General features: G+C 35.7%; 1 protein-coding gene across 1 annotated transcript in view; it reads right to left on the bottom strand.

Moving 5' to 3' along the window:
• Positions 1 to 25,760, bottom strand: part of LOC145662518 (scavenger receptor class B member 1-like) — a 107,280-nt gene that overhangs the window by 43,693 nt on the left and 37,827 nt on the right. The window contains exon 2 of the mRNA XM_081728173.1: positions 17,628 to 17,719. Coding sequence (XP_081584299.1) covers positions 17,628 to 17,719 — 92 coding nt within the window. The remainder of the gene's footprint in view (positions 1 to 17,627; positions 17,720 to 25,760) is intronic.

A 25,760-nucleotide genomic window follows, 5' to 3' on the forward strand; every position in this document is an offset into this window, starting at 1 on the left:
CAAACAAGAAAATGAACTACCAAATCGTATATGAAGAATCAAATAGTGGTGCATCCGTATCCAGTGGCGTAGCGGGAATACTTCCCAGGGGGATCAACTTCAAAAAAAAATATATGGAAAGTGGTATCAGTTTCGATTTCTTTGTATTACTGAAAAACAAACAATTTTGCAGGAAACACTTTTCGTTAAATTCTACGGTTTGGCATTTATATGTGTGTTATTTGTTGTTGAATTGCTATCAGACCACCCGTCCCACGCATTTTTCTCAGTTCGTACTTCGTAGTACAGGTAGACACTTCAAACAAACAAGAAAATTAATGACCAAATCGTATGTGAAGAATCAAACTGTGATTCTTTCATACTCAGTGGCGTAGTGAGAATACTTCCGCGGGGGATCAACTCCAAAATTTTAAAAGGAGAGTGGTACCAATTTCGATTTATTTGGAAGTATTATTGAAAAGGAAACAACTTTTAGAGGAACATTTTTCGTTAAACTCAACATTTTGGCATATATGTAGAATATTATTTGCTGTTGAGTTGCAACTAAGAACAACAGTTTTAATTGGTAATGACTCCAAAAGAAGATCAGATAGCACATGTTATATTAAATAGTTGTTGAAAACTCTTTACAGCATTCAGTATCAAACGTTGGGGCATATCTCGTCTACTTATCAACAAACGAAAACAATATTACACAATAGTACTAGTTAAATTTCGGAATCTGAACCAATTTAAAACAGAAAAACAGAGAAATACACTCTTTGGTTTTAAACTACGTATGAAACAAATTTGGATGTAAAGTTCAACAACAATCCCCCTCCCAAAAAAATCAAACTTACGAAATCACTGCCATTCTCTTAGTCTTCTTAACTTATGTACACATTTTAAAAAATCACTTTTCGGAACTCATTGCACAAACAATTGTTCAAGAATAGTACAAATAAACAAACTGAAGATAATAAATAAAATAAATAACATGAACTGCAAGTTCTGAACATTCTCACCAAAATGTCGTACCCCCCCCCCACACACACACAAAAAAAAATAAAACTCACAATAAATGTTCAAAGGATCGTCCAGCACGTGCGATGCACATTCGAATGCGCACCGGAACATTGTAGATTGCTCTTAACACTTCATTTCCTCTGAGTCCATGGCAGACGTTATAGATCTTGTTCGTTATGTCTTCCCTTGTAGTAGGACGCTCTTGCTAAACCAGCTCCTTGACACGTACCCAGAAGAAAAATCGAGAGGAGTCAGGTCCGGAGAACGAGCTGACCAGGAAACGGCCTCTTCTTCCGATCTACCTGTTTGGAAATAAAGAGCAACAATTTGCCCGGCAACTCTTGCAAAATGAGCAGAGTAACCATCTTATAATCACATTATTTCACGAGTTGCTAATGAGACCTCTTCCAAGAGCTCACAAAGAACATCTGACAAAAAATTAGCGTATCCTACTTCTGTTAAAGTACCCTCGAAGAAATAATTACCAATTTGGCCTCCCCCTATACCACACCAGACATTTAGATTCCAGATATGTTGATTGTCCACTTCACGTACCCAGTGAGCATTCTCGCTGGACTAGTAGTGAGCGTTTGGTACGTTGATCTACATTAATCTTTAAGGTCGCCTCATCCGTACACAGAATATTCTGGTAAAACATGGGTTCCTGGCGCTCACCCATTGACAAAACTCCAGATGTTTATGGAAATCTTGTTCTCGGGGTTTTTGGTGCAGACGAACATGATAAGGATTTAACGCGTTATTGTGCAGAATCCTCTAAATCATTATGTGGCTCATAGCAGCATCCCTAGCTAATCGTCCTGTTGAGATTTGGGGAACCATAAGGACTGCATCAAGGATGTCGGGAGACCGTTTATCCTGAACATGGCGCCTGATCTGCAGACGCTTGTTGTGGTGAGGATGGACGTGCCCACGTTTGCGGACAGATAGTCAGTGTCTGTGAATATCTGAGGGTTCAGTGAATATGTTCTGGTGAAGGCAAATCGGTTGAGAGCTACGTTCATGTGACATACCTTTTGGTATGCCTCTGAAACAAGATGCGCTACATTGTATTCGGTTGTCTTTACTCCAGCATTCTTGCGCATCCACAGTGAACAAGCATCATTGTATGCGTCTTGAAATGGTTTCATAAAACACCTATCAGTGAGCTGAGTCTTGTGAATGATATGTGGAGGAGTACTGAGCAGTGAATCCTGTGATCCCTCGCATATTTAAACACTTTCAGTTCTTTATGGCTGCCATGTCCATCAACAATTAGCAGATGTGAGGGATGTGAGGGGAAGGATGACAGAATTTCACAAAGTGTTGCAACGAAGTTTAAAAAAAAAAGTATCACTCGTTATCCAATCAGTACTTTGTGCTACAACAATACTCTCAGGTGGATCATCAACAAACAGTCCCTCACTCATTCTCTGGCGCTGAAATACGACTATGAAGAGGGGCAGTACAAACTAACCAGTAGCACTCACGCAGAATATCAATGTTATATTCCGACCTCTTTAGCCCGACGTAGGATTGCCAGAAAACCCGGGACAACAATCTCACGCTATATAGCCATAAAGATCACGGTTCCTACTCATTTGGTAACAATCGATTAAACCTGTCTTTTCCAGATTAGTAGCTACTTACAATTTTCCAGTTCATTCTTTTTATATACAGTTAGCACAAATGAAGCCCCACAAAGGGTGTATGAAAAATGTGGAGAGGTAACGGGAGAGCTGCCTGGTGTCCCTTATTCCGAATTCCGAGCTTTTGTGTTTAACAGGTCCTAAGTATTGCGCCAATTAGGACACACTCTCAAATTTATGATTGAAGAGATACTCTTTTCTTTGTTGCGTCATCATTTGAGTCAGAAATATTACCTTCCGTTTTCAGGTGAGACATACTAGTTCTTGCGGGTTGATTTCTTTTTCAATCTGAAGAGCGAAAACAGGCGTCCTGAAAGCCTTTTTCGGGACAGTTAATTCTTTCATTGAAAACTGGGACGTCTGGCAACCCTAGCCCGACGTCAACTTGCCCAGAACTTGTTTCCGTTTTTCACATATCACTTTGGGATTAACATGAACACACGATACACCAATCTCATGAGCGTTCAGTATTTGTGATGGTGGAAAAGAACATTTGTTCATCAGTGTGCACTAATTTGTATAGAACTTTGCAATTTGTTCCTTATTGGAAGTTGTTGTTCACGATATACTTACGGGTCGCTGTGGCTCAGTGGTAGAGCGTTCACTTCTGCTGCATAGAGTTCTTGGTTCGATCACAGCTCCGCCAAGTGACCTTTGTGGTGGACAAAAACCGTGTGTGTGGGTTTTCTCCGGGTTCTTCCGTTTTCTCCCACTTTCTTGATTCCACCATTTCATTCATTTCTCATCATTGCCGTATCTATTAGCCTAGCCGGCATAAGCGTGGGAAATAAAACTCAAAGATTTCAATATACTTGTAGACACAGGTGTTCTAACAAATAAATTGGTAAGTCACTTCTTAAACTCGTATAGAAACCTTTCACAGCACTCTGTTTATCTTTGTTGAACCTGTCATTGATATTTAGTTCTTCAGCTAAGTCAAACTAGCTTCAGGTATTCTTACCGTGATAATGACATTAAACGATCAGCTAACTGTTTCGCACGGCATTTCAGCTCTTTTCCATACAGATCGGGGAAAGTATTTTCTCAACTACTAACTTACGCGCAGCAGGTAATTTCATTCCTTGCTTTCGCTGTGACAGTCTGTGTTGCAGGGAAGTATTTGGGACACCAAATCTATGTATCAAATGCCATGTGAAGCAGTTAGCTGATCCCTTAATATCATTATCATAATAAGAATACCTGAAGCTAGTTTGACTTAGGTGAAGAACCAAATATGAAAGCGTCACCATTTGTTGTTTGAAGTGTATACGTGCACTACGAACCAAAAAAAATGCCTGGGACGGGTGATCTGATACACCCTGTACACATGTTACTTTAAAATTTCTGCAAAATTCCTGAAATGGGTTACGTGAAATAACATCTGAGGTTTGAAAACATTCCTTTCAGTTTCAAACAGTGTTCAGTTCTTTTAAAATAAAACGTTTACTTTCCTTTAAATGGGTGAATATGCAACTGAGGTAAACTGTATGGCGATTTTTTCTTCAAATGTAATTTTCTGTTATGTAAAAGTAAAGCGATGACTTTCATTTATATATCTACAGAATACTTCAAAAGTGCTCTAATATACAAGAAATTGGTAAAACTGAATTTGCGCTGAAAATGTGTGAGAACAGAATTTTTACAATTTTAAACATTATGTTCACTTTTGTATATATTAAGTGTTTCCGAGGTTCCCAACATGGTTTCGTTGGGGTGAAAGTCCGTGGCCATAGGAAAAATTGTTAAATATGCATCTCAACTAAAAGTTCATAAGAATAAACGTTTAGCAGTTTCAAGCGTAGGTTTCAATTAAAGCGGGTTGTAGGACATTTTAGAAACCGTATTTACGCGAGTCTAAAACGCCCTCAAATGTGAGACAAAAAAACTACTCAGCATTGACTTTTAAGAATGAAAAAGATAAATAAACATGTGAAAATACAATGAAAATTTTTCGTCTTCCATTTTCAGTTTCCAATTTCCGGATAAAACAATTTCCCATTTTTGGAAAATGTGGGTATTCCTAGTACACATTTTTCACAGAATCATGTCTAACGAGATTAGCTATCTCCGGCAAAACTCAATGGTTTTCTGCTGTAAATTGGGCCTTCCTGACAGTGCAAAATGTAGGCGTAAACTTGCAAACTCGAATGTAAGACACACCTTGATTTTGGGGCTGAAAAATAATTTAAAGTGCGCGTTTTAGGATTGCGTAAATACGGTATTTGAAAATGAAGGGAGGACAGAAGGATAAGACAAGACGCTCAGCCATTCACGATATCCCAAAGGAAAACTACATCGATTTAAGCTGCGACTTTTCTTTCCCCATGATCGTGAATACAAACTAGCATTGTGTGGTCATTTCTTGAACATGGATAAGAATATTGCACTTTGTTATTAGAACATATAAAGAAAGCATGGTTCATGCAAGTTTGTGCCCTAGCACACTACGTCTTAGTCATACTAAACTACTTGAACAATAGATTTCAGGCAAACTGTATTGATCGTCAAGGAGCCCGAAGCTTAATTTGAGTTCGATGAACTATGCTTTCTGGGAGTACGGTTAATCTCTGTTGTAATGCAGCGTATAGATTCGCGACGGGGCTCATTTTTGCACGAAAACAAAGGATATATAAGGGAAGCAATTTGCTCAAATTGCCCCCCCCCCTCGTATTTTCATCCTTTACCATTTCGCTTCAAAACATGGGTAGAATTCAACAGAGGGCACATTGAACAAATGTGCTCTCATCTATGATAAGTGACTTTTTGGACACCCTGTATACAAACTTCATATTTCTTTGCTTCTTGAAATTATTGTCATCTCCTCAAAAATTGTACCCTTATACGTATAGCTTTACTACGAACTTTTATATTTACCTATCATCCTCCGCAACAAAATCTACTTTTTTCTACTTGACACACCCTCTTTAAATCAAACCTCTTTCAGGCTGTTGCTTCGTAATGAACAATTTAATTCAGTCTCATTTTTCATTACAACCTTACGTGCTCATTGACGAGTGTCACATCAGAAGGCAAGTAAAAGTCTTGAAGCCTAAAATACCAATTAATGTATAAAGAAATCTTACTTCCAGTAGTGACAGCAAATGCAATAGTGTTGATTATCCGCATTAATTGAGACCGCGGTTACGCATCTAATTAAACATGCGTTTGTTTAGCAAAGAAAGGCACTACAGTGCATTGTTACTTTTCTTATAATACGTCAAGCTTGAAAAAGTGATGGCGGAATCTCAAGCAACCTTCAAAGCCTTCAAGTATTAGTTTAGACTATCATGTTTACGTTGTCCCAAGGAAAATATATAAAGGAGAAAATGTCTTAACAGTGATCACAAGGAACGATGCTTGCTTCAATTCGTTATTTCTGATCACTGTTCAGATGATGTAGGTCAATGAAATATTGACCCACAACCCATTGACCCACCACCCATCGTGACCATGACCCACTGTGATCCACCATGACCCACTTCGACAAACCGTGACCCAATATGTCCCACTTCCTAACGTGACACTCTGACCCACTACTCATCAAAACCCATCGTAATCAACTTTAACCCATGATCCACGTCCTCCTGTCCACTGACTAAAGAGTTTACACTTGCAATTAAACAATGCTGTGAAATTATCACTAATCGGAGTTTGAATTTCTACGGTCAATCGCTCAAGCACCGCTCTGTTACAATAAGGTGGATCTGACCTTTACAATATAAAATGGTAAAGTGTTTTTCATGGGTAAAATTACGATGAATTTGAAGTATTATATATAATTATTTCCTTGCTGAATTACAGATACTTTACAGTGGAAAATAGGGTGAAGTTTGAAAGTCTCAAATCAAGGTATAGTGGACCAAAGTAAATGTGAAAAAAAGATGTAAGGTTTTCCATATAATTAAGTATACAGTGAAAACTTAAGACTTCCATATAATTAAACATACAGTACAAATTGTGTATATATATATTTCTCACAAACTTATAGCTTCAGTGCCTTGTGCTGAGAAGGCTCCATATAGTAAACATAAGATTCAAAAATTATTATATTAGAAAGTAGTGGATATATGATACCACTGCTTTCTAATTATTACTGCTTTCTAATTAATTGAGGCTGTATGTTTTGTGTCTCAATTAATAATTGTTTCTTAATTTTTTCTCAACTAATATCGATCGTTTTTGATTAGTTTTACAAATCAGCCCACTACCAATTTCCCATATATAGAAAGTCTCCCCCATAGAAGAGTAGTGGATATATGATACCACTGCTTTCTAATTATTACTGCTTTCTAATTAATTGAGGCTGTATGTTTTGTGTCTCAATTAATAATTGTTTCTTAAATTTTTCTCAACTAATATCGATCGTTTTTGATTAGTGTTACAAATCAGCCCACTACCAATTTCCCATATATAGAAAGTCTCCCCCATAGAAGAGAAATTTAAAAACTGCTAGAACATGTTCTGTTTATTTTTAATAAAGAGTTAATATACTGAATTTCACTCCCTAAGTTTAACGACTTGTGAGATACTCAATTTCTCGTAAAAACTTGGACCTCCTCTCCCCTTTTAGTACATGTATTATAATAAAAGTGATATGATAACATCCCAGTTGGGATTAGGGTCTATCTACCAAAATTCATTTCATTTGGCTTTGCGATTTGTCCGTGATCATCACTCAGATATAGTTACATTCGTTTTTATGTAATAATTAATGTATTACAGGTGGTTCAAAAATCTATTTTTTCAGTAATTAGCTCCTCTAAAAACTCACAGGCTGTATCTCGAAAGCCAGGTAGTAAGTCCTATTGTTGTTACAACAGTTACAAATATCAATATCCAAAATACCTGAAGTTATTTTCTCACATAGATATACTCATCTCAGATAAGTAAGCAGAAACAAAATGAAAAAGGAATAAAATGGAGACCTTGAAAGTGAAACACAGGAACATTCAGAAGTGTTCAGAAGATGCTGTCTACTATGGACTGAATAGAGTGAGTCAGTCGGTCTTAGTGTGTCGGTGAGTCAGAGTGGGTCACGGTGGGTGGTAGGTAGCAGTGGGTCACGTCCTGCTGACCACGACCCACTGACCCACTCACAAATCTTGACCCACTGACCTATTCCATCTCTGGTGCAGACATTATATTCTTTGGGGACTTTCCTTGAAAAAAAAAATTCATCATAGTCCAAGTCTTCAAAAGTGTGAAGGCTGATTGAGATTCAGACATCACTTCAACAAACCAGAAAACAAGATACAGTAATCACAAGAATGTTCGTTGAATTTGCGTAGTGAGGACAACATAATTAAAATTTCGTAGTCATCAAGAATACTCGAGAAAAGTATAAATAAGTCATGAGAGCTGTCAACGGAACAACTCTCTTTTCCTTCGGTCGGGGTAAAATAGGACTAGTTTATCAAGTTGAATGTGAATATTCAACTTTCTAAATTAAAACATTCTGATTTGCTCAGTGATGATATTAATGTATATTAAGTAAGCAAAGCTTGTAATATGTAAAATGTCACAGACATTATCACAAAGACATACTGGAAGTGAAAATACAAGTATTGATGAACTACTTTCTTATTGGAAAAAGTTTCTTGAATTTACACACAGTATGAAAGATTATAAGTTACTTTGAATAAAACCGTCAGTAATAGAACTTAATTACTTGAGCAATAATTATATAGTAATGTTTGTACTACATTATTTTGAGACCCAACTTACACCATTTATTTTAACACCAGTAAAAAACAAAGAATAATTAAGGAGGAAAATGAGTGTTTGAACAACGAGGAAGAGTTGTACCTAAACACATGAAATTACTCGTACTTTTACAGAAGCTCGAAAGCAGTTGACTGTACCAGTAAATATATCAGCACAATCTTCCTGTCTTTACCCAACAATGAAAAATTAAAATTACCCTTACCAATTTCAACCTAGAGATGACAAATGTTCAGAGAAAGAAGTTCATATCTCATTTAAGGGCTTGATTGTGCCGACGTTTTAAATTTATTTGCCTTTCTCATTGTTAAAGCATGCCATACACCATGAATGAGCTCGGTATTCCGTTTTGTAGGCACTTCGTTCGAACTTTTTACATGTCAACAGAGTTTTTTTTTTTTTTTTAAATACCGTCAACCATCGCGTAACTAGAGATTTCGGCGCCCGGTGTGAAGTAGAATTCGGCACCCAGTACAGACACCTTACCAAGCTTTCTTTTTTTTTTACATAAGAAAAGCAGCTTTTGTTATTATACTACACTGAATTTTTATTAAGCTGCTTACAAGAGCATTACAACAGCCAAAAGCGATCATTATGTATTATTTTACAAATAAGAGCTGCTTTCAAGAGGTTTATTTAGGAATTTTTGTTAAACTTGACAAAACTCCCTTTGGTTCTATACAAATCCACTTTGAGAACAGTTAAGGAAACTTACAGTACAACTATTTGCAATATTTCATACTATCGATAAGAAATAATATTTCAGTACAGTAGAAACTATGTGCTTTTAAAATGTTCAAAATGAATTATAGCATTAATTTCCAGTAAAAATTGTAAACTTTTGTAATTTTATTCTGTAGGTAAATAGGATTTTAAGTTCAATTCTTTTACGATAAAAAAAAATATTTTGTGAAATGTAATGAACATTTAGAAGCAGCCTTCTTTGCGAATTTCTCAATATTGATCTATGGAGCTAAAGAATAGTTTAATGCTGTAATTCAAATCCAAAATATAGTTCTCTACAACATTTTGAAATAATAGTAATTATTTAATCTCTTAATGAATAGAAGTTCTGAATTTAAGGTTGCTTATTATTAATTAACATATTAAAAATACACTAACACACATACACACATATATATTATATATGTGTATACGTTTGGTATGTATGCTGACAGAAAAACCACAAAACTAGATACGTATGTACAAAAGAAAATATCCTGGCGATACAAGTGGTTGATGGAGAAATGATTCCAACAAATCCTTCAAATTGGAAGCATTTGATATTGCCTATGAAAGGAATAAAACAATACACTGGTAGTGATCAGTCTTTGAAAACGAGGAAATTCGCTGACTCCTTTTTTACAACTACTTGAAGTTCGAAAGTGTTATTATTCCTTTTGTTTACCTACAATTTTTATATTCCCGCGCAAACAGCAACTTGCATGTCCTCTCGTGTCTCTTCACTCCTTTCATTATCATGTCTTCATTCTCACAGAAATATTAATCCCATTGGGTAGAAAAGCATGATTAAGTAAGCAAACTCATCACCATCAACGTATTTCAGACTCAGACTTTGACTGTTTCTGATTTTGAAAACGTTCTTGAGTACATTATAAATTATTACTTAGCACCTTATATATATCTCATCTTCATTAAAAATCATATACAGCAATAACTTTCTTTAAGTGCTAACGTGTAACACTTCCCAAGTGTAACACGCCGATTTTGATAAAATTTGGCAGATAGATATTACACATGAAATAAATGAATACGTATTTTCTATTTACGGAAAAACAGTTTTAGTATGCAGAAGCCACAACCCAAAATTTTGAAAGTTGGCGCTCGAAAGGCAAGAAGAAGTGGAACGAAGTAAATGAAATTATGCATACATACCGTAGAATTAAAACGAAGGAATACGTATTTCGTATTTTCTAAATAATAATAATAATAATAATAATAATAATAATAATAATAATAATAATAATAATAATAATAATAATAATAATAATAATAATAATAATAATAAAAGTAAAATAAAATAGGTGGATGGGGCACAGACCTTTCCAAACTTTTGATTACGAAATATCAAAAGTGCGAATAAGTATATATTAGAAGTGCCTAAAGGATAAGGAGAATTACTACAACACTTTGTGTAGGGACAATAGGCAAAAAAATAAGCGAACACGTGTTTGTAGTTTCTGCGGAAAAATAGTGTTGGGCCAAGGCCCCTCCGAAGAAAGTAAATATTACAGCAGAAGCGCAAGAAGGAGTGGACCGACGCGAATGAAATTGTGTGTAGATATTGTATATGTAAAATAAAGCAATTTGTGTTTCCAAGTGTCCCGTACTGATTTGCTTCAAATTTGCACATCAACAGTAAACAGAAAATAAATTGACACGTGTTTTTATTTATGGTAAAAACACTGTAAGGATTAAAGGCGCACCCTGAAATACTATAAAATACGCCATATTTAGAAAAAAACTAGTGTGAAAATAGTGAAATTTTACCAATAGATAGATGACCTAAAAGTAGGAATCAGTACAGTGAATTTCGAGTGTTTCGTGTTTCTGCCCTTAAAAGTTCAAGTTCAAAGACTGAAGTTAGCGCCCCCTAGCTACTTGCGAAACACGTATTGCCTTATTTTACATATACAAGATCTATGTATAATTTCATTCGCTTCGGTCCACTCCTTCCGCACAAACTACAAAACACAGGTTAGCTTATTTTTGTGTATTGTTTCTTAACATACTTTCGTTGCGATTCTCTATGTAATTTAAGCACTTCGAAAGTATACTCATTAGCACTTTTCATATTTCGTAATCAAATATTTGGAAGGGTCTTTGCCCCACCTATTTATTTCTTTGTTTCAGGAAAATACGAAACAAGTATTCCCTCATTTTACATCTATTAGGTACAATATCTGTGTACAATTTCATTCACTTCGGTCCACTTCATACTGCGTTCGGACGTCAACTTTCGAAATATTGGGTATGGGCTTTGGTCCCCAATAATTGTTTCTCCGGAGAAAATTAAAAAAAAAACACGTATTCGTGTATTTTATGTGTAGTATCTAACTGCCAAATTTTATCAAAATTGGAGTGTTACAGTTGTATCAAATTGTATCAAAACCGACAACAACATTGGTTTAATAGGGCGTCAATACTTTTTAAATCATTTCTAGCACTTTTTCTTTCTTTTTGCTCGTTCCGCGCTTTCTAGCCATCAGCGCCCGGGACAACCGCCCCGCACGTACCCTTCTAGCTACGGCTCTGCGGGAAACGGATCCGAGATTTAAGGAAACTAGTATAAAATGATTGACAATTTTTTTCATAAATGGATATAAAACATTTTTAAACTTCTGCCAGTAACTTTCGGCTTGTATTATGTGAAAGTGGCCCAAAGACACCCAACACTGCTTGTAAAAGTATTAGACACCCCACACGATTAATATGTATGATAATAGTTGAAACAACGTATTATAATAATTATTTGTAGATAGTCACATGTATTCTATGTACAAGCTAAAAAACATTATTACTTTTTCTTATCGTCTTGTATATTGCTATATAAAATATTCTGTCAGTTTTCTTCAGTTATTTTTTAATCATTGTTTGATTCCTTCATTCATGTTGTTTCTCCTAGCTTCCGAAACCGTGATAAATCTCTCTATCTGCAAACAGAACAAAGTGCATGCACGAGCCAATGGTGAGCATAGCTGCCAACTGCGAAATGAGAACTTCCGGTGGTCCAACGCGCCTTGATGTAAATGGAACTATACGCTCGACAAGCTATACGCTCGCGACTGTCGCGCACCTGCCGATGAAACCCTGAACTGCAGTTATACAAAAAAAAGTTATCTCAGCACCGTTGGGACCACCAACGTCAATTTTCAAAGTTGATTTCTACGCACTAGTGGTGGTGAGAGGAGACCATCTAACACGGTTTTCCACTGGACGACCATATAGTGTCGCCTGATCGACCAGGTCGCCTGATGAAATGCAAATCGTCAATGTATGGTAGTTCCATCGGTATCAGGATAAATATATATATATATATATATATATATATATATATATATATATATATATATATATATATATATATATATATATATATATATATATATATATATACACATGGTTTTGGTCAGTTGGAGTTTCATTAGCTATCTCTTTATGTTTTTGAAAACAAACGATTTTTTCTTTAAAAAATCAATAACAAACGCAAAACAAAAAATTGGCTTGGAATTGGAAAAAATGAAATCTTTCAATTTTACACCCCACGTTTATGCCGGTTAGGCTAAAGGAGACGGTGATGATGAGAAACGAATGACATGGTAGAATGAAGAAAGTGGGAGGAAACGGAAAAACCCCGAGGAAACCCATGAGCACGGTGTTTGTCCACTACAAAGTCCACACGGCATGAGCTGGGATCGAACCACTGAGCCACCGCGCCCCCAGGCTTGGATTTGGAGCCTAAATTTGAAAGTGATGGGGAGAAACTTCACACATGTTAAAAATAAGTACTAATTAGCCACAATCTTGTTAATTTTATTTTTTTCTAAATTAATTGTTTTCCTTTCCCCGCTTTCCCAACAAGTTATTGTTCTCAACATGCAAGAACAAGGTCAAGAAACAAACCATTTCATTCACGAAACTTAAAAAAAAAAAAAAAAAAAAAAAAAATTGCTTAACATTGCCGTGGGAACATAATTTCAATAGGGAATAATTTGTGTATAAAAATGTACTCTTGTTTATAAAATTCCTTTTGCACAATAATAATAATAATAATAATAATAATAATAATAATAATAATAATAATAATAATAATAATGTTATTTTAAGTGCTATGAACAGCTCATAAGCAAAAATACAGCACTATGTTAAAATCATTATATAATCATTTTAAACAGACCAGAAATTATATAACATAAAATTACTATTAGAACAGGTTAAAGCCTTTGTCAGAAAAGTAATATATTAAAATTATAAGGTTCAAACTGATATATAAAACAAAAAATAAAAGAAAGCTGTCAGTCTCAAAATATACGATTAAAAGAACTATGCAAATTAGTCTCATTTAACTACCATTTAAAATAATGAAACAACCTTACTTAAAATTTGACCTTGACATGCAGAAATCTCTTTCACATATTGTCATATTTTAACGTAAAAGACTGGTTCTTTGAGTAAAAGATTATAACATAAAAATACACTGAATATACACAATAACAATAAAATAAAGATAAGCAGCTAGAACCCTTGTCATATAGAACCCTTGTCATAAAGTTAAAACAGTTTAATTTTGTAAGAAATGCTCTGATATTTATCCTAACATTTGTTCATTTTAAATTGTAGGACATTGTCATCCTTCTTAGTATTTCACGTTTTAAGTTTAATGCAACCAATGTTGATTGATTCCTAACACTATAAGTCGGCACTCTTATTCCTATATTTTCTAAGCAATATTCGCTACTATATTTATTTTCCAACACCATTTGAATAAATAATTTATCAGTAACTTTCCTCCTTTCCGATAGTTCTTGAAGCCCCCAAAATGTTAACCAATATCCATATTCATGTGCATAGTAATCTTTTTTCATTTTATAACACAGTAGCCTTACGAAACATTTCTGCACAGCTTCGATTTTGTTAACAAATGTGTTGGATAGACTATTCCAGACAACTGAACCAAATTCCAATTTTGATCTAACAAGTGTCTTATACAAGTATACATACGAACTACCATTTATAAAATCAGGCCATTGATAAAATATAAAACCTATTTTTTTTTCTTGCTGATTGCACAACGTCATTTATGTGATTAGCAAATTTTAATTGTCTGTCATACAAAATACCGAGATCTTTAATTTGCTGAACTTTGTCTATTGTTACTCCATTGATTTTATACTTGCTAACAAAATATTGAGTGAGCTTTTATTAGTGAATGTCATATGTTTAGTTTTCTCAGAGTTGATCATTAATAAATTATTTTCACACCAATGATTTACTGTATCTAAATCTTTCTGCAGCAGATAATTATCATATTCGTTATTAACTACTCTAAAAAGCTTTATATCATCTGCGTATAAAAGTATTTTTGAGTATTCGACTTTTGTTGGTAAATCATTGATAAATAGAGAAAAAAGAAGTGGCCCCAGGGAATAATATATACCCTAAACCTACTTCAAAATTATATATATATACAGGGTGTTTCAAAACATCGACAAGGTTTGGCAGGTGATTCCTGACACCAAGATAAGAAAAAGTATAGACCACCTTGGGTGCACAAATGCTTTCTTTCGGAGTTATAGGCTGCCGAGAACATGAAAAAATGAACTTTAACCCTTTGGGGATTTTATGGTACATTTTGTACCATACGCGTTTTTCATGGTACATTGCGTTATTTCTCTTCTATTTGAGCTTTTTCGTCCGGTTTTTTTTGTTTGTTTTTCAAGTCCAGAGACATTGTAGAAGACATTACGTATGGTTTCAGACCGTCCTGCGTCCAGACATGGGAGGTGATGACGTCATAATTTTAAAATGAATTTTTTCCCTTTTTAAGCCTATGTTCATTATTTTTTGGCGGGCTTATTTTTGAACGTAGAAGATTGAAATTTTGCACAAACATTCAGTCCACCGAGTAGTATTTACCAGATTTTTTGTTCCGATGTCAGTGCTAAAACCGGGGGGGAACCAGAGGGGCAAAGGGGTAAAAAAGGGATATTTTTACCCCAAAAATCCCGTTTGTCGTAATTTTCCCGCCTCACATACATGATAGGACCACGTGAGTCATACCGTCTGAAAGGCCGTTCCATTCTGAAGAGAATGACGTTCGAATTATTATTCTAGGGTAATTAGGGATGTTCAGAGTTAATGATTAACTCTGAAATTTTAATTATTGTTTAAATATATTATTGTCTAATCATGGGAGCATTACCGGTACCTATAGTCTTAAGTAGTAATGGCCACATTTTCCGGAAAAACGGAAAACGGAAAATATATTTTCCGGAAACCGGAAAATTGAAAACGGAAAACGGAAAATTTTCCAAAAAAACGAAAGACGGAAAATTTTCCGGAAAAACGGGACAGAAAATTTTCCGGAAAACGGAAACGGAAAATTTTCCGGAAAATTGGAAACGGAAAATTTTCCGGAAAATTGGAAACGGAAAATTTTCCGGAAAATCGGAAGACGGAAAATTTTCCGGAAAATCGGAAACGGAAAATTTTTCGGAAAACGGAAGACGAAAAATTTTCCGGAAAAACGGAAACGGAAAATTTTCCGGAAAAGGAAACGGAACATTTTTCGAAAAATCGGAAGACTGAAAATTTTCCGGAAAACGGAAGACGGAAAATTTTCCGAAAAACGGAAGACGGAAAATTTTCCGGAAAAACGAAAACGGAAAAATTTCTGGAAAACGGAAGACGGAAAATTTTCTGAAAAAACGGAAAACGGAAAATGTGATTTCCGGAAACCGGAAAACTCTTTTTCCGGATATGGCCATCCCTAGTCTTAAGCCCACCACGTTTGAAGGATGACGTCCCTGACCAAACACACTATTCGCTGAAAGCAGGAAAAAGAATGGAGTGGGAAATGAAGAAAGCGTAGTGGGACCATCCCAGCATTTGCCTGATATGAATGAGAAAATCCTAGTGAGTTTTTTACTCACTCAGGATGGCTGACCTGAAAATGCCGTTACCGGTACACGCTTTCGACCAAATATCCCCACCGATAATCGAACCAGAAATTTTTGTATGGGGAGGGGGTACAATACTATAAGCCAGTACGTTTATGTAATATTGAACGGATATTATTCTGTACCTGACAAGTAATTGTAAAATACTTCCACCTATACTTTCAGAAAAAAAATGATAGAACTAGATTGTTGAGTTGAGTTGATTTTGATTTAACGTCCCCTTTCAGCAGTGAGGCTATATGAGACCCGACCTACTGGTTAACGTGGAATCCGAATCATATGAGCTCTCGCCGGGAATCGAACCCGAGTATCCCACACCAAAGGCGCGTATCGTTTTATTAAGAAAGCGTACAAATGCATTTTGAGTTAGGAAGTTTTGGAAAAGGGTTCGGACCAGGTAGATCCCCCGTGGATACACCCCTGAATTGAACCCAGGACCGCTTACACCAAAGGCAAGAGTGGTAGCGACTATTATGTGACAAAATGATTATCCAATATTTATTGTACAATTCATTTGAATGTCACGTTAGTTGCGGTATGTTTATACTACAAGTTATAAGTTCATGAAATGGTAAATGTAAATGTTGATCAACTTGACTTATAGTACCAGTATAAGATATTCTGTAAAATTAAGAAGTATCACTGGCAAAAGCGTTGTCAATGGATCGTCGTCAACATTAAAACAACGCTTATAGCAAGTATTAAAATTAGAATCATCAATGACAAAATCCAATAAATATTTTAATATTAACTGTAATTGTAGTGCTGCTTATCAGTGTAATTTAACATTGACACAGTGACGGACTGAGTGTCAGCTATTCTTTGAAATTTTACTGTGTTATATTGTTACCTGTTGGAGGTTTACAGTGTTAGTGCAAAATTTTCCTGTGCAGGTTGCACACTTCGTCTTGCTTGCTGCTAACTTAATATTAATTATGTTATTCTGTGAGTTAAAGACCGTAAAGTTTTTATTGAAATTGAAATAACACCACCTGTGAATTCCTATCTTCACATTTAGATGACAAAATGGAGATCAACATTAAATAATTTAAGGTACGCAACGGCTCGAAGTAACATTTGTTTAATACTGTATATCAATTTCAAAGTCAGACGAATTCGCCAATCCGAAAATAGTGGTCGCCAGTATCTCTCACGTACAAATTATGAGAGACCATCCTCCCCCACCCCTAGGTCTTTGGTTTGACAAAGAAAGGGACAATATTAGGGTATAAAATTTTAAAACCAGATTATTAGATTTAGGATAATCAATTTTGAATTTGACAATTCATATACATGTTACAAAAAAATTTACCTTAAGAGTTCACATTTGTGTAACGCTCCCTTTTCGCACTGAAGTACCAGTTGTCGATTGCAGTTTTCGTATCAAAGTCCTTAAGTGAAGGGTCATTGATGGGAATTGTCAGCAAATCATCCAGTGACCTACTGAACACTGGTTGTCAGCTCTAAATTTTTAGCCGCCAATGGCGACCTGGCGACCGAAAATTTTGCGCCCTGCTGTATATAACAAAGATTGTATTACTGTTTCGTAACTTACCTTTGCGATTATGAAGTCTACAAGGTTCGTTAACCATAGGAATAAAGCGAGGCCCCATGTAAGAACGAAGATCGTGAACAGCGCCAAAATAACTGAAATTGAAATGAAAGAACACAGTCAATTCTATACTACCAATACTTATAGATTTCACTTAGGTTTTATTGTTGAAATCGCCTTCCATATCTTTTCACCTTTTTAATATATATATCCTACTGATAGTCACATCGCAATTCGGAGTCTATTAATCAATTTTTTGTTTATATTTTTTGAATCTTTATTCGAGTTAGTATTTGATTTACAGGGACTCAAGAAATATATATAAGATCCTGCTTCCTATGTCCTGTCATACAAATATAAATATGGTACCTAAGGTTAATCTCAAATTAGTTTTCTATAGTGATCTCCACGATAGGAGAAATTTTACTTCTCGCGTCTGAAAACAAAGGGAGAGTCGGGACAAGATTTGAGACGACACGATAATTTTTTGAGTCTTGTGCTGCCTTCCCAGCTCGTGTCAACTGAGCTTTGTAGTGGAGAAACACCGTGTTTGTGGGTTTTCTCGAGGTTCTCTCGTTTCCTCCCCTTCTTCATTCCATCATTTTAACCATTTCTCATCATCACCGTCTCCCTTAGTCTAGCTAGCATAACGTGGGACGTAAAACTTAAAATTTTATTTTTCTCGTGCTGCCATCTGTTGTTTTATGTTAATTATGCTCCACTTCGTCACCAATTATGTATCATTTCTCGTAACCACCTATAAATAATTTATGCCACACTTTATTATCCTTCATTATAATCTTGTCTATTTAACAAGGAATATGTTTTTTTATATAGAATATACAAAACTAGTTGTTCGGCAACTGTATATACAGTAAAATAACACCAACGGTGTATTACTAAAATGGTGTCTTCCCACTTGCGACATTCCTATTAGCGACAGGAACTGTTAACTGTCCTATGAGCGACCGATTCGATCTGTTAACTGCTCTATGAGTCACCGATTCGTTCATTCTAAGATAATGGAAGAAGATAAGGTTCTTCCTTCTTCAACTTGTTTCATGCTAATGTGATTTAGAACCTAACAAAATGTAGTATGAAAAATTTCGCTCTACCTGAATTTAATACGTGAGAATGCTCTCATTACATTAACAATCTTTTATACGTTTTTTTTAATATTATATTTTTGAATTAATTTCTATGAATACATTGACTCTATCAAGGGGAAAACTAACTAAATACATTTAGAGTAGCTCTGCCTTTGTCTATGATTCTAATATAATTAAAAATTTCATGTTAAAATATTACGGAGCATAAGTTTAGATTGAATATGTTTATAGCATAAGAAAGAAATCAGAAAGAGGTAGGGGAGCCCGAAGAAAATTTTCTATGGGGGGGGGGCATCTCCATGGTTGCTGTATCACGTCTGGTATATCTGGTATTTAATATATGTGGTTTGCTATATTACGTATACATTTTTGTGAGCCAGGGGGGCGACCCCTGTCTTCCCATCGGGTGCCCATGGAAAAAAAGGTTCACCACTTGAGGATATCAAAGAAATCTAAAATACGGTGTATTTGAAGAAATTATTACACAAGTTACAAATCTCTCGCAGGACTTAACAGTTCGTCTTGTTATAAGGGATTATTTCAGATTGCTACATGACAAGCTTTTATGTATAAGTCAAAACAAGGGAGGGAAGGCAAATTAAGCAATTAGTTTACGTTTTAGTAGCTTACAATAGGGGGGGAAGGTAGTTTAAAGAGTTTGTTTACCTTTTGGATTGTTTAGAGTGAACTGCATTGTAATTGGTGGGATTGGTTGAGAATAGCCAACAGATATAAGGGATCTCAAAAGCTGTCTTTTATCATTGCCATTTTTTTTATTTTATTCATAGAGTCTTAGGAAATCTAAAAAGTAGATAGTTGGCGAAACTGTTACACGTTTAAGTTTTTCAAAATAAAATATATTACTGTGGTGTGTCTGATTAGATTTGAATCAAATTAAATACAGAAAACAGAGGTTTTGAAGAAAGGGGATATTACAACTGGATTTTCAATAATTACATAGGAATATACTTTTCATGGAAATATCCTTGCTCTCTCGTTAAGTTATTTTATATGTTTTATGTCAAATCTAACTCAAAATTAAAATAAGTTTTATTTGCACTCACAGTAGAGGAAAACTATTTTTGACGAACAGTATCACTGGCACGTACATATTTCATACCAAGGTTGTTCGGGAGCTAATAACGCCAAAGGCAAACATATTTTACGAGATGGAATCATATCATCTTCCATCATCTCAATGTAAATGAATCGGTCGCTCATAGGACAGATAACAGTTCCTGTCGCTAATAGGACTGTCGCTTCTGGGACTAATTCACTAAAATGACTCCTCATCAATTCAGGTAGTTGATTTGACGACTATCATTGAAAACTTTGCTCCAGTGCGATGGAGTTGAAGTACTACCAGACTTACGTCAAAATTTATATAACACAATTCGAGTAACAAAGAAGAGTGTTAGGGGGTTGAATTGACATTTTTTTTCCTGTGTACGATGCGCAACACAGCATAATATACAACACGAGCATCCATTGCTGCAGGCATTTTGTTCGAAATAAATAATAATAAAATTGCAACAGAGCAAAAGATGAGAGATGTTGCAGATCAATCCATCTGGAATTGGCTGTTACAACGAAAGGATGTTCCTGTTGCACTTGGAACAGAGCTTGTTGTTTACATCTTAACAACAAGAAAACCACCATGACAAAATCCGTTTTCGACGTCCAAAGAAGCAAACAGCAAAGTAATTACGGCACTTTTTCTAAGTTTTTTTTTAAAGGTAGAAAGAAAATAATCCATTCTACAGAGTATCATTATGTAATTTGTTTGTTCTAAATTCAATTGTGACAAACACCGTGCTCGTGGGTTTTCTCGGGGTTCTCCCGTTTCCTCCCACTTTCTTTCATTCCACCATTTCACTCATTTCTCATTATCACCGTCTCCTTTAGCCTAACCGGCATAACCGTTGGACGTTAAACTTAAAGATTTCATTTCATTTTTTAAATTCAATTGTTTTTCTGGTTAGATCATGTGTATAGAAAGAGCAATTTCCTGCTTACAATGAAAGAAAAGAAAACAACTTTTAGGCTTCGAAACAAGAGAAATCAAAGCTAAAGATACACATATTATTGAACTCTACTCCTCAGTTGGGAGCAGCGGCACAAATCTGTCTTCAATATTGAGGGGGGGGGGGCTACGAGTAACGCCATTCTCAAATAGATATATATATATATATTAGCGATGTTCAAAATATTTATGAAGTTGAAAAACATTCTGTAGAGCATTGGGGGAGCAGAGTTTCTTTAATATTGGGAGGCGGGCATATTTGAGGCTTATTCTGGGGTGACACAAATAGGATCATTGGAGGGGACAGTCCCCCCAGCTCCAAGATTGGAGGGAACATGTCCCCCTCATCCCCCCCGGGGGACAGTGGTTGGGAGTGCGGCGGCCTCCGGTATCCTGCAGATCGCTTGATTCTAGTTTGTTTCAGATCAAGTTGTTTTGTATGCATTCTTTTGTGTATATACTATTTTGGTCCAGTGATGCCAACCAGAGGGGAAAGTACCAGTTTGCGGGATTTTTTTTGACATTAATTTTTCGAACAGGAATAAAAGGGAAATTTCGTAGAAATTGATAGCATATATGGGATTTTTCATATATTTACTTCATTAATGCCAACAAAACTTTCTCCGTGTGGCAAGTAGACCATTGGGTCTTTAATAAACGTAAAAGTAGTGGTAATTGTCAGATTTTGTTAACTGTAAAATGTAGTATATGCTTTTATGGAGTTTGAAAATCTCAAAAACAAGCTCCAAGGAATGTATTAACAACTCTGGTGTTTTAAAAATATTACCAAGCGACAGGGACGGCGCCAGGAACGTTTGATGGGGTGGGCAGAAAGAAGCGGACATAGTTGCTGGGTGGGCGGACAATGAAAATGAGAACTGGGTAATGTAGACATGTTTTTGACAATAATTAAGTTTCATTTTCTTATACTCTTTAGTTAGTTGAGGCTCAGACCGAAATAGGGGAGGAACAAGGATGTGGAAAACAGCTGTCTTTGCCTTATAGAAGGTACAATTCCAGCATTCGCCTGGTGGGACTGAAGAAATGCAGGACTTAGAATGGGCTGCGGGAGTTCGTGGCTGTATGCTCGACCTACCGAATTCCGTGTGGCAGACACACTAAATTTAATTACAGTTTTTTTAAATAAAAAAAATAATAATAATGGTATGTACTGTGTAGTCCATGAACTTCAAGACAACTTTACCCCCTCTCCCTCCAAGAATGCTCATGAATGCATAGAAATAAAAGAAGGTTCAAAAAACACAGACTAACAGATAATATTCTACCTTTCGTTAATAACATAAAATACACAATAAGTAGGTAAAGTAAAACAAGATTCTTTTTACGTGATCTCTATATGCAACAGCAAAGACATATGTTAGTAAAAAATAGTGAAATTCGACAGCATGATTGTTTGATCATAGCTTACACAGATATCTTTGAAACTGAAACTCAAATTAGCAAATATATATATATATATATATATATATATATATATATATATATATATATATATATATATATATATATATATATATATATATGTGTGTGTGTGTGTGTGTGTGTGTGTGTGTGTGTGTGTAAATTGGATAAATAAGTAAATAGAAATTAACAAAAATTCATCATGATCCACAGAAAGAACAATGTATTTTAAACTATGAAGGGCAGATCACATGGCACGAACAAGCTTACAATGAACTTTTATACCTGCACCTTAATGAAGAGCAATGCGTCGATTTTTACGTCCAGCATCGAATGCGTTTACCACATCCTCTACAACAATATTCATTGCAAGTTTTCTCTCTACTGAGAGGAAGCAAAAATCGCTTAGACGACCGTTTGCCATTCGATTTCTTAGATATGTTTTAACCCGTCTAAGACACGATAAAGAACGCTCACATGGTGAACTAGATACAGGAATGGCGACAACAATTACGGCTAATTTGTGAATTTCATGAAAGCAATTTTGAAATGATCTATTACTTCAGTAAACTGAGAAACGGAGGTAATTTTGCATTGCTTTTCCTCCTTATAGCGTTTCAAAACTTTCGGGAGAAGTTTCAGTTCCACCTCTACCCTATCAACATCACATCCATAATGACGTGCAAGTGGTTCAATTTTCTCAAATGAGAGAGTGTTCACTTTTAGGCAGTGTTCGAAGTGGAAAAAAAAGCAGAGGCGGTATGTTTTATTATTATTTTGACTCAACATACCTGTTATTTAAATATCATCTTGATTACTGGAAAACCAGAGAGGGTATGTCCTCATTACTGAAAAACCAGAGGCGATATGGCATACCACCGTCTCACTTCGACCACTGCTTTTAGGGTGAAGATTGCTTATCCCACATAGAATAGCTGTATTTTCTGTAAAACAGCTATTCATTTCTGCAAGTATTATGTCAAGTACAAAAAGAAATATCCTAAGTCTGTAGTCTTCTTGGGATTGGATATCTTCTTCCTCAACCGATATTTGCTCAGTCATAATATATTGACGTAAATGATGGGGCAGTGATCGTGTTCTAGACATTGGACCCGTTAGAGATATATATCGTTATTTTCAGCAAGACTCAAAGACTCATTCCAATTTTTTTCGAACTCCTCGACTGTGTTTCGAATTTCAGTAAAATAATCCACTACACCCTTCGTAACTAAAACAGCATCATCCAGTGTGCTCTCCTTATTTTGTGGATAATCTGACAATCTTTTCAACTTTCGAAGAAAAAATGTGAATAAGTTGAGTTAGAACACAAACTGAAAATAACTTCACTTAATAGACGTCTTGCTTCAGAAGAGTGACTGCGATTTTCATTACTTATCTCAGGAAGTGTTAGAATAACTGCCCTAAACGTTCTCCTCATATCCACACAAGCTGCAACCTTAGGTAAACGGGTAAAAAATATTTCGTTAGTGATTCAGAAGATACTTCATGCCATAAATACCATACGAAGATAGTACATTAGAAGCCATCATTTTCTGTGTAGTATCACTGACGACACCTCAGCAATATACAAAGGACTCGATGACCGATTAGTGGAAGGTCATTATGATGATGCAGTGTCCTGTCCGAAGGTCAATCTTTGGCCCGAAGGTCCCTGGACAAAGTGAAATCTTGATGGTTTGCCATAGCCTTCCATGGAACGATGATAACCTCCTAAGAACGGGACCTAGAGTAGGATCCAAATCACTTGTGTTCCCACTGGGAATCGAATCCGGAACTCACCGGGGACACTCGAAGGTCAATAGGAGCAACATTATTTCGCATCTGTTTATTTTCATGGTAACTGTGCGAACAAAATGTGGACCAGTAATAATCTTCGATAACTACAGCAGGAAGCTCGCGTTAATCCGAATATTTGCTTGAGCTGTTCGGGTTATTAAATTGTTTGGCGTAAAAGGAAGTGCTCAAAACCCACAAATCCAGTTACAAATGAATATTTGTCAAGGTTTATTTCTAATCTAAAATATGTACAGACTGTATATGTAGTTAAGCATTCAAGAGTCATTTGAAACAGTCTTGTATTCAAGAAAAGTGACCTGATTTAGTCACACAATTCACAACAACTGTTTCTGTTTGAGCAACCAGTCTAAAAATATCAACCCCGCCGGCTAAATATCATTCGGATAAGCGCAGGGTTCGGAGTACGGTGGGTTTGGATTAACGTGAGCAGCATGTACTGCTAATGAAGAAACAAAATACGGAAATGTGTAATTAAATGAGCTCGAATAAAAGCAAGTCACTTATACTCATGTCCAATGGAACATGCTACCAATCACGTTTACACCATGCGAAGGGAAACATTGTTACAATTCTAGCCGTGCTAACTTTATTGGTCCTCAGCAATTTGCGAATTATCTGGGAATTATGGGGAAATTCCCCTTTAAAACTAGATACACCATGTAAGTTTTATTTTCTTGCGTTATTTCCTCCTGGGGTAAAAACTGGAATTAGAAGGGAAGGTTTACATGGATTGTGATGTCAAATAATGGACTTCAAGGAATAATAAACACATATTCCTCCTATACACATATAGTATATTTGAGGAGGGGTGGGGGAGAAATTTTAGTTTTCTTTCCTAAAAGGAAATTTACAGCAACAACAATACTAATAATGCATAAAACAATAAAAATCACGTATATGTCAACTGAAATTCAAGTAGAGATATTAAATAACAAAAGTTTTGTTTGTTTGTTTCATGTGTCTGCGGCAATTACGAGTGATTATTTTTACATTTTTTCCAGCCCTACGAAATCGTTTAAATGGCTTTGTAGTTCACGAGATGCTTTAATTTAAAGCCCACGTAATTTAAAGGTTAATCACGACTTTTGGCGTCATTATACAAGTATCTGTCCTAAAATCATTGTTCATTGCAGAGTTAAACAGGGTCCTAGAACCTTTTTCATTACAATCCAAAGTAATACCTATTGCTTTTGAAGTACAGGATGCCACCTTCATTACTCTACTTCTGTTGGGGTGGGCGGATGGGTGGGCGAGGCCATCCATCGGGTGGGCGGTCGCCCACCCCCGCCCACCCTTAATGCCGTCCCTGCCAAGCGAGAAACAACCAACTTACAAAACGTTTCATACAAAATTACTGGAGAATAAAGCTGGTCTTGATTAGTTTCGTAACATTCCGTCGAAGATTACGACACAAAAGCATGATGGAAGCACTAAGTCCTAACAAGTAAATGTACTTGTTTTCATTACCATTTTCTATTACACTTTTGTAATTACTTATTCATAAATTATATTTGATTGACGTAGAAAGTCTGAGTCTACTTATATATTGAAGAAAGTGAGTGGCATACATTAGTTTTACTTTCCATGTTTTATAAATTTTGTAGTATGGGAAATTCAAAAGCAAAATGGAGCTCCTTCGTGGCTAAGCGGTTAGCGTACGCGTCTTTGGTTCGATACCCGGCTGGAGCTCATGTGGTTCGGATTCCAAGTTAATCAATAGGTACACGTCTCATATAGCCTCGCTGCTGAACGGTACGTTAAACT

This window comes from Thermobia domestica, chromosome 10, assembly GCF_964235325.1.
Source record: "Thermobia domestica chromosome 10, izTheDome1.hap1.1, whole genome shotgun sequence".
NCBI lineage: Eukaryota > Metazoa > Arthropoda > Insecta > Zygentoma > Lepismatidae > Thermobia > Thermobia domestica.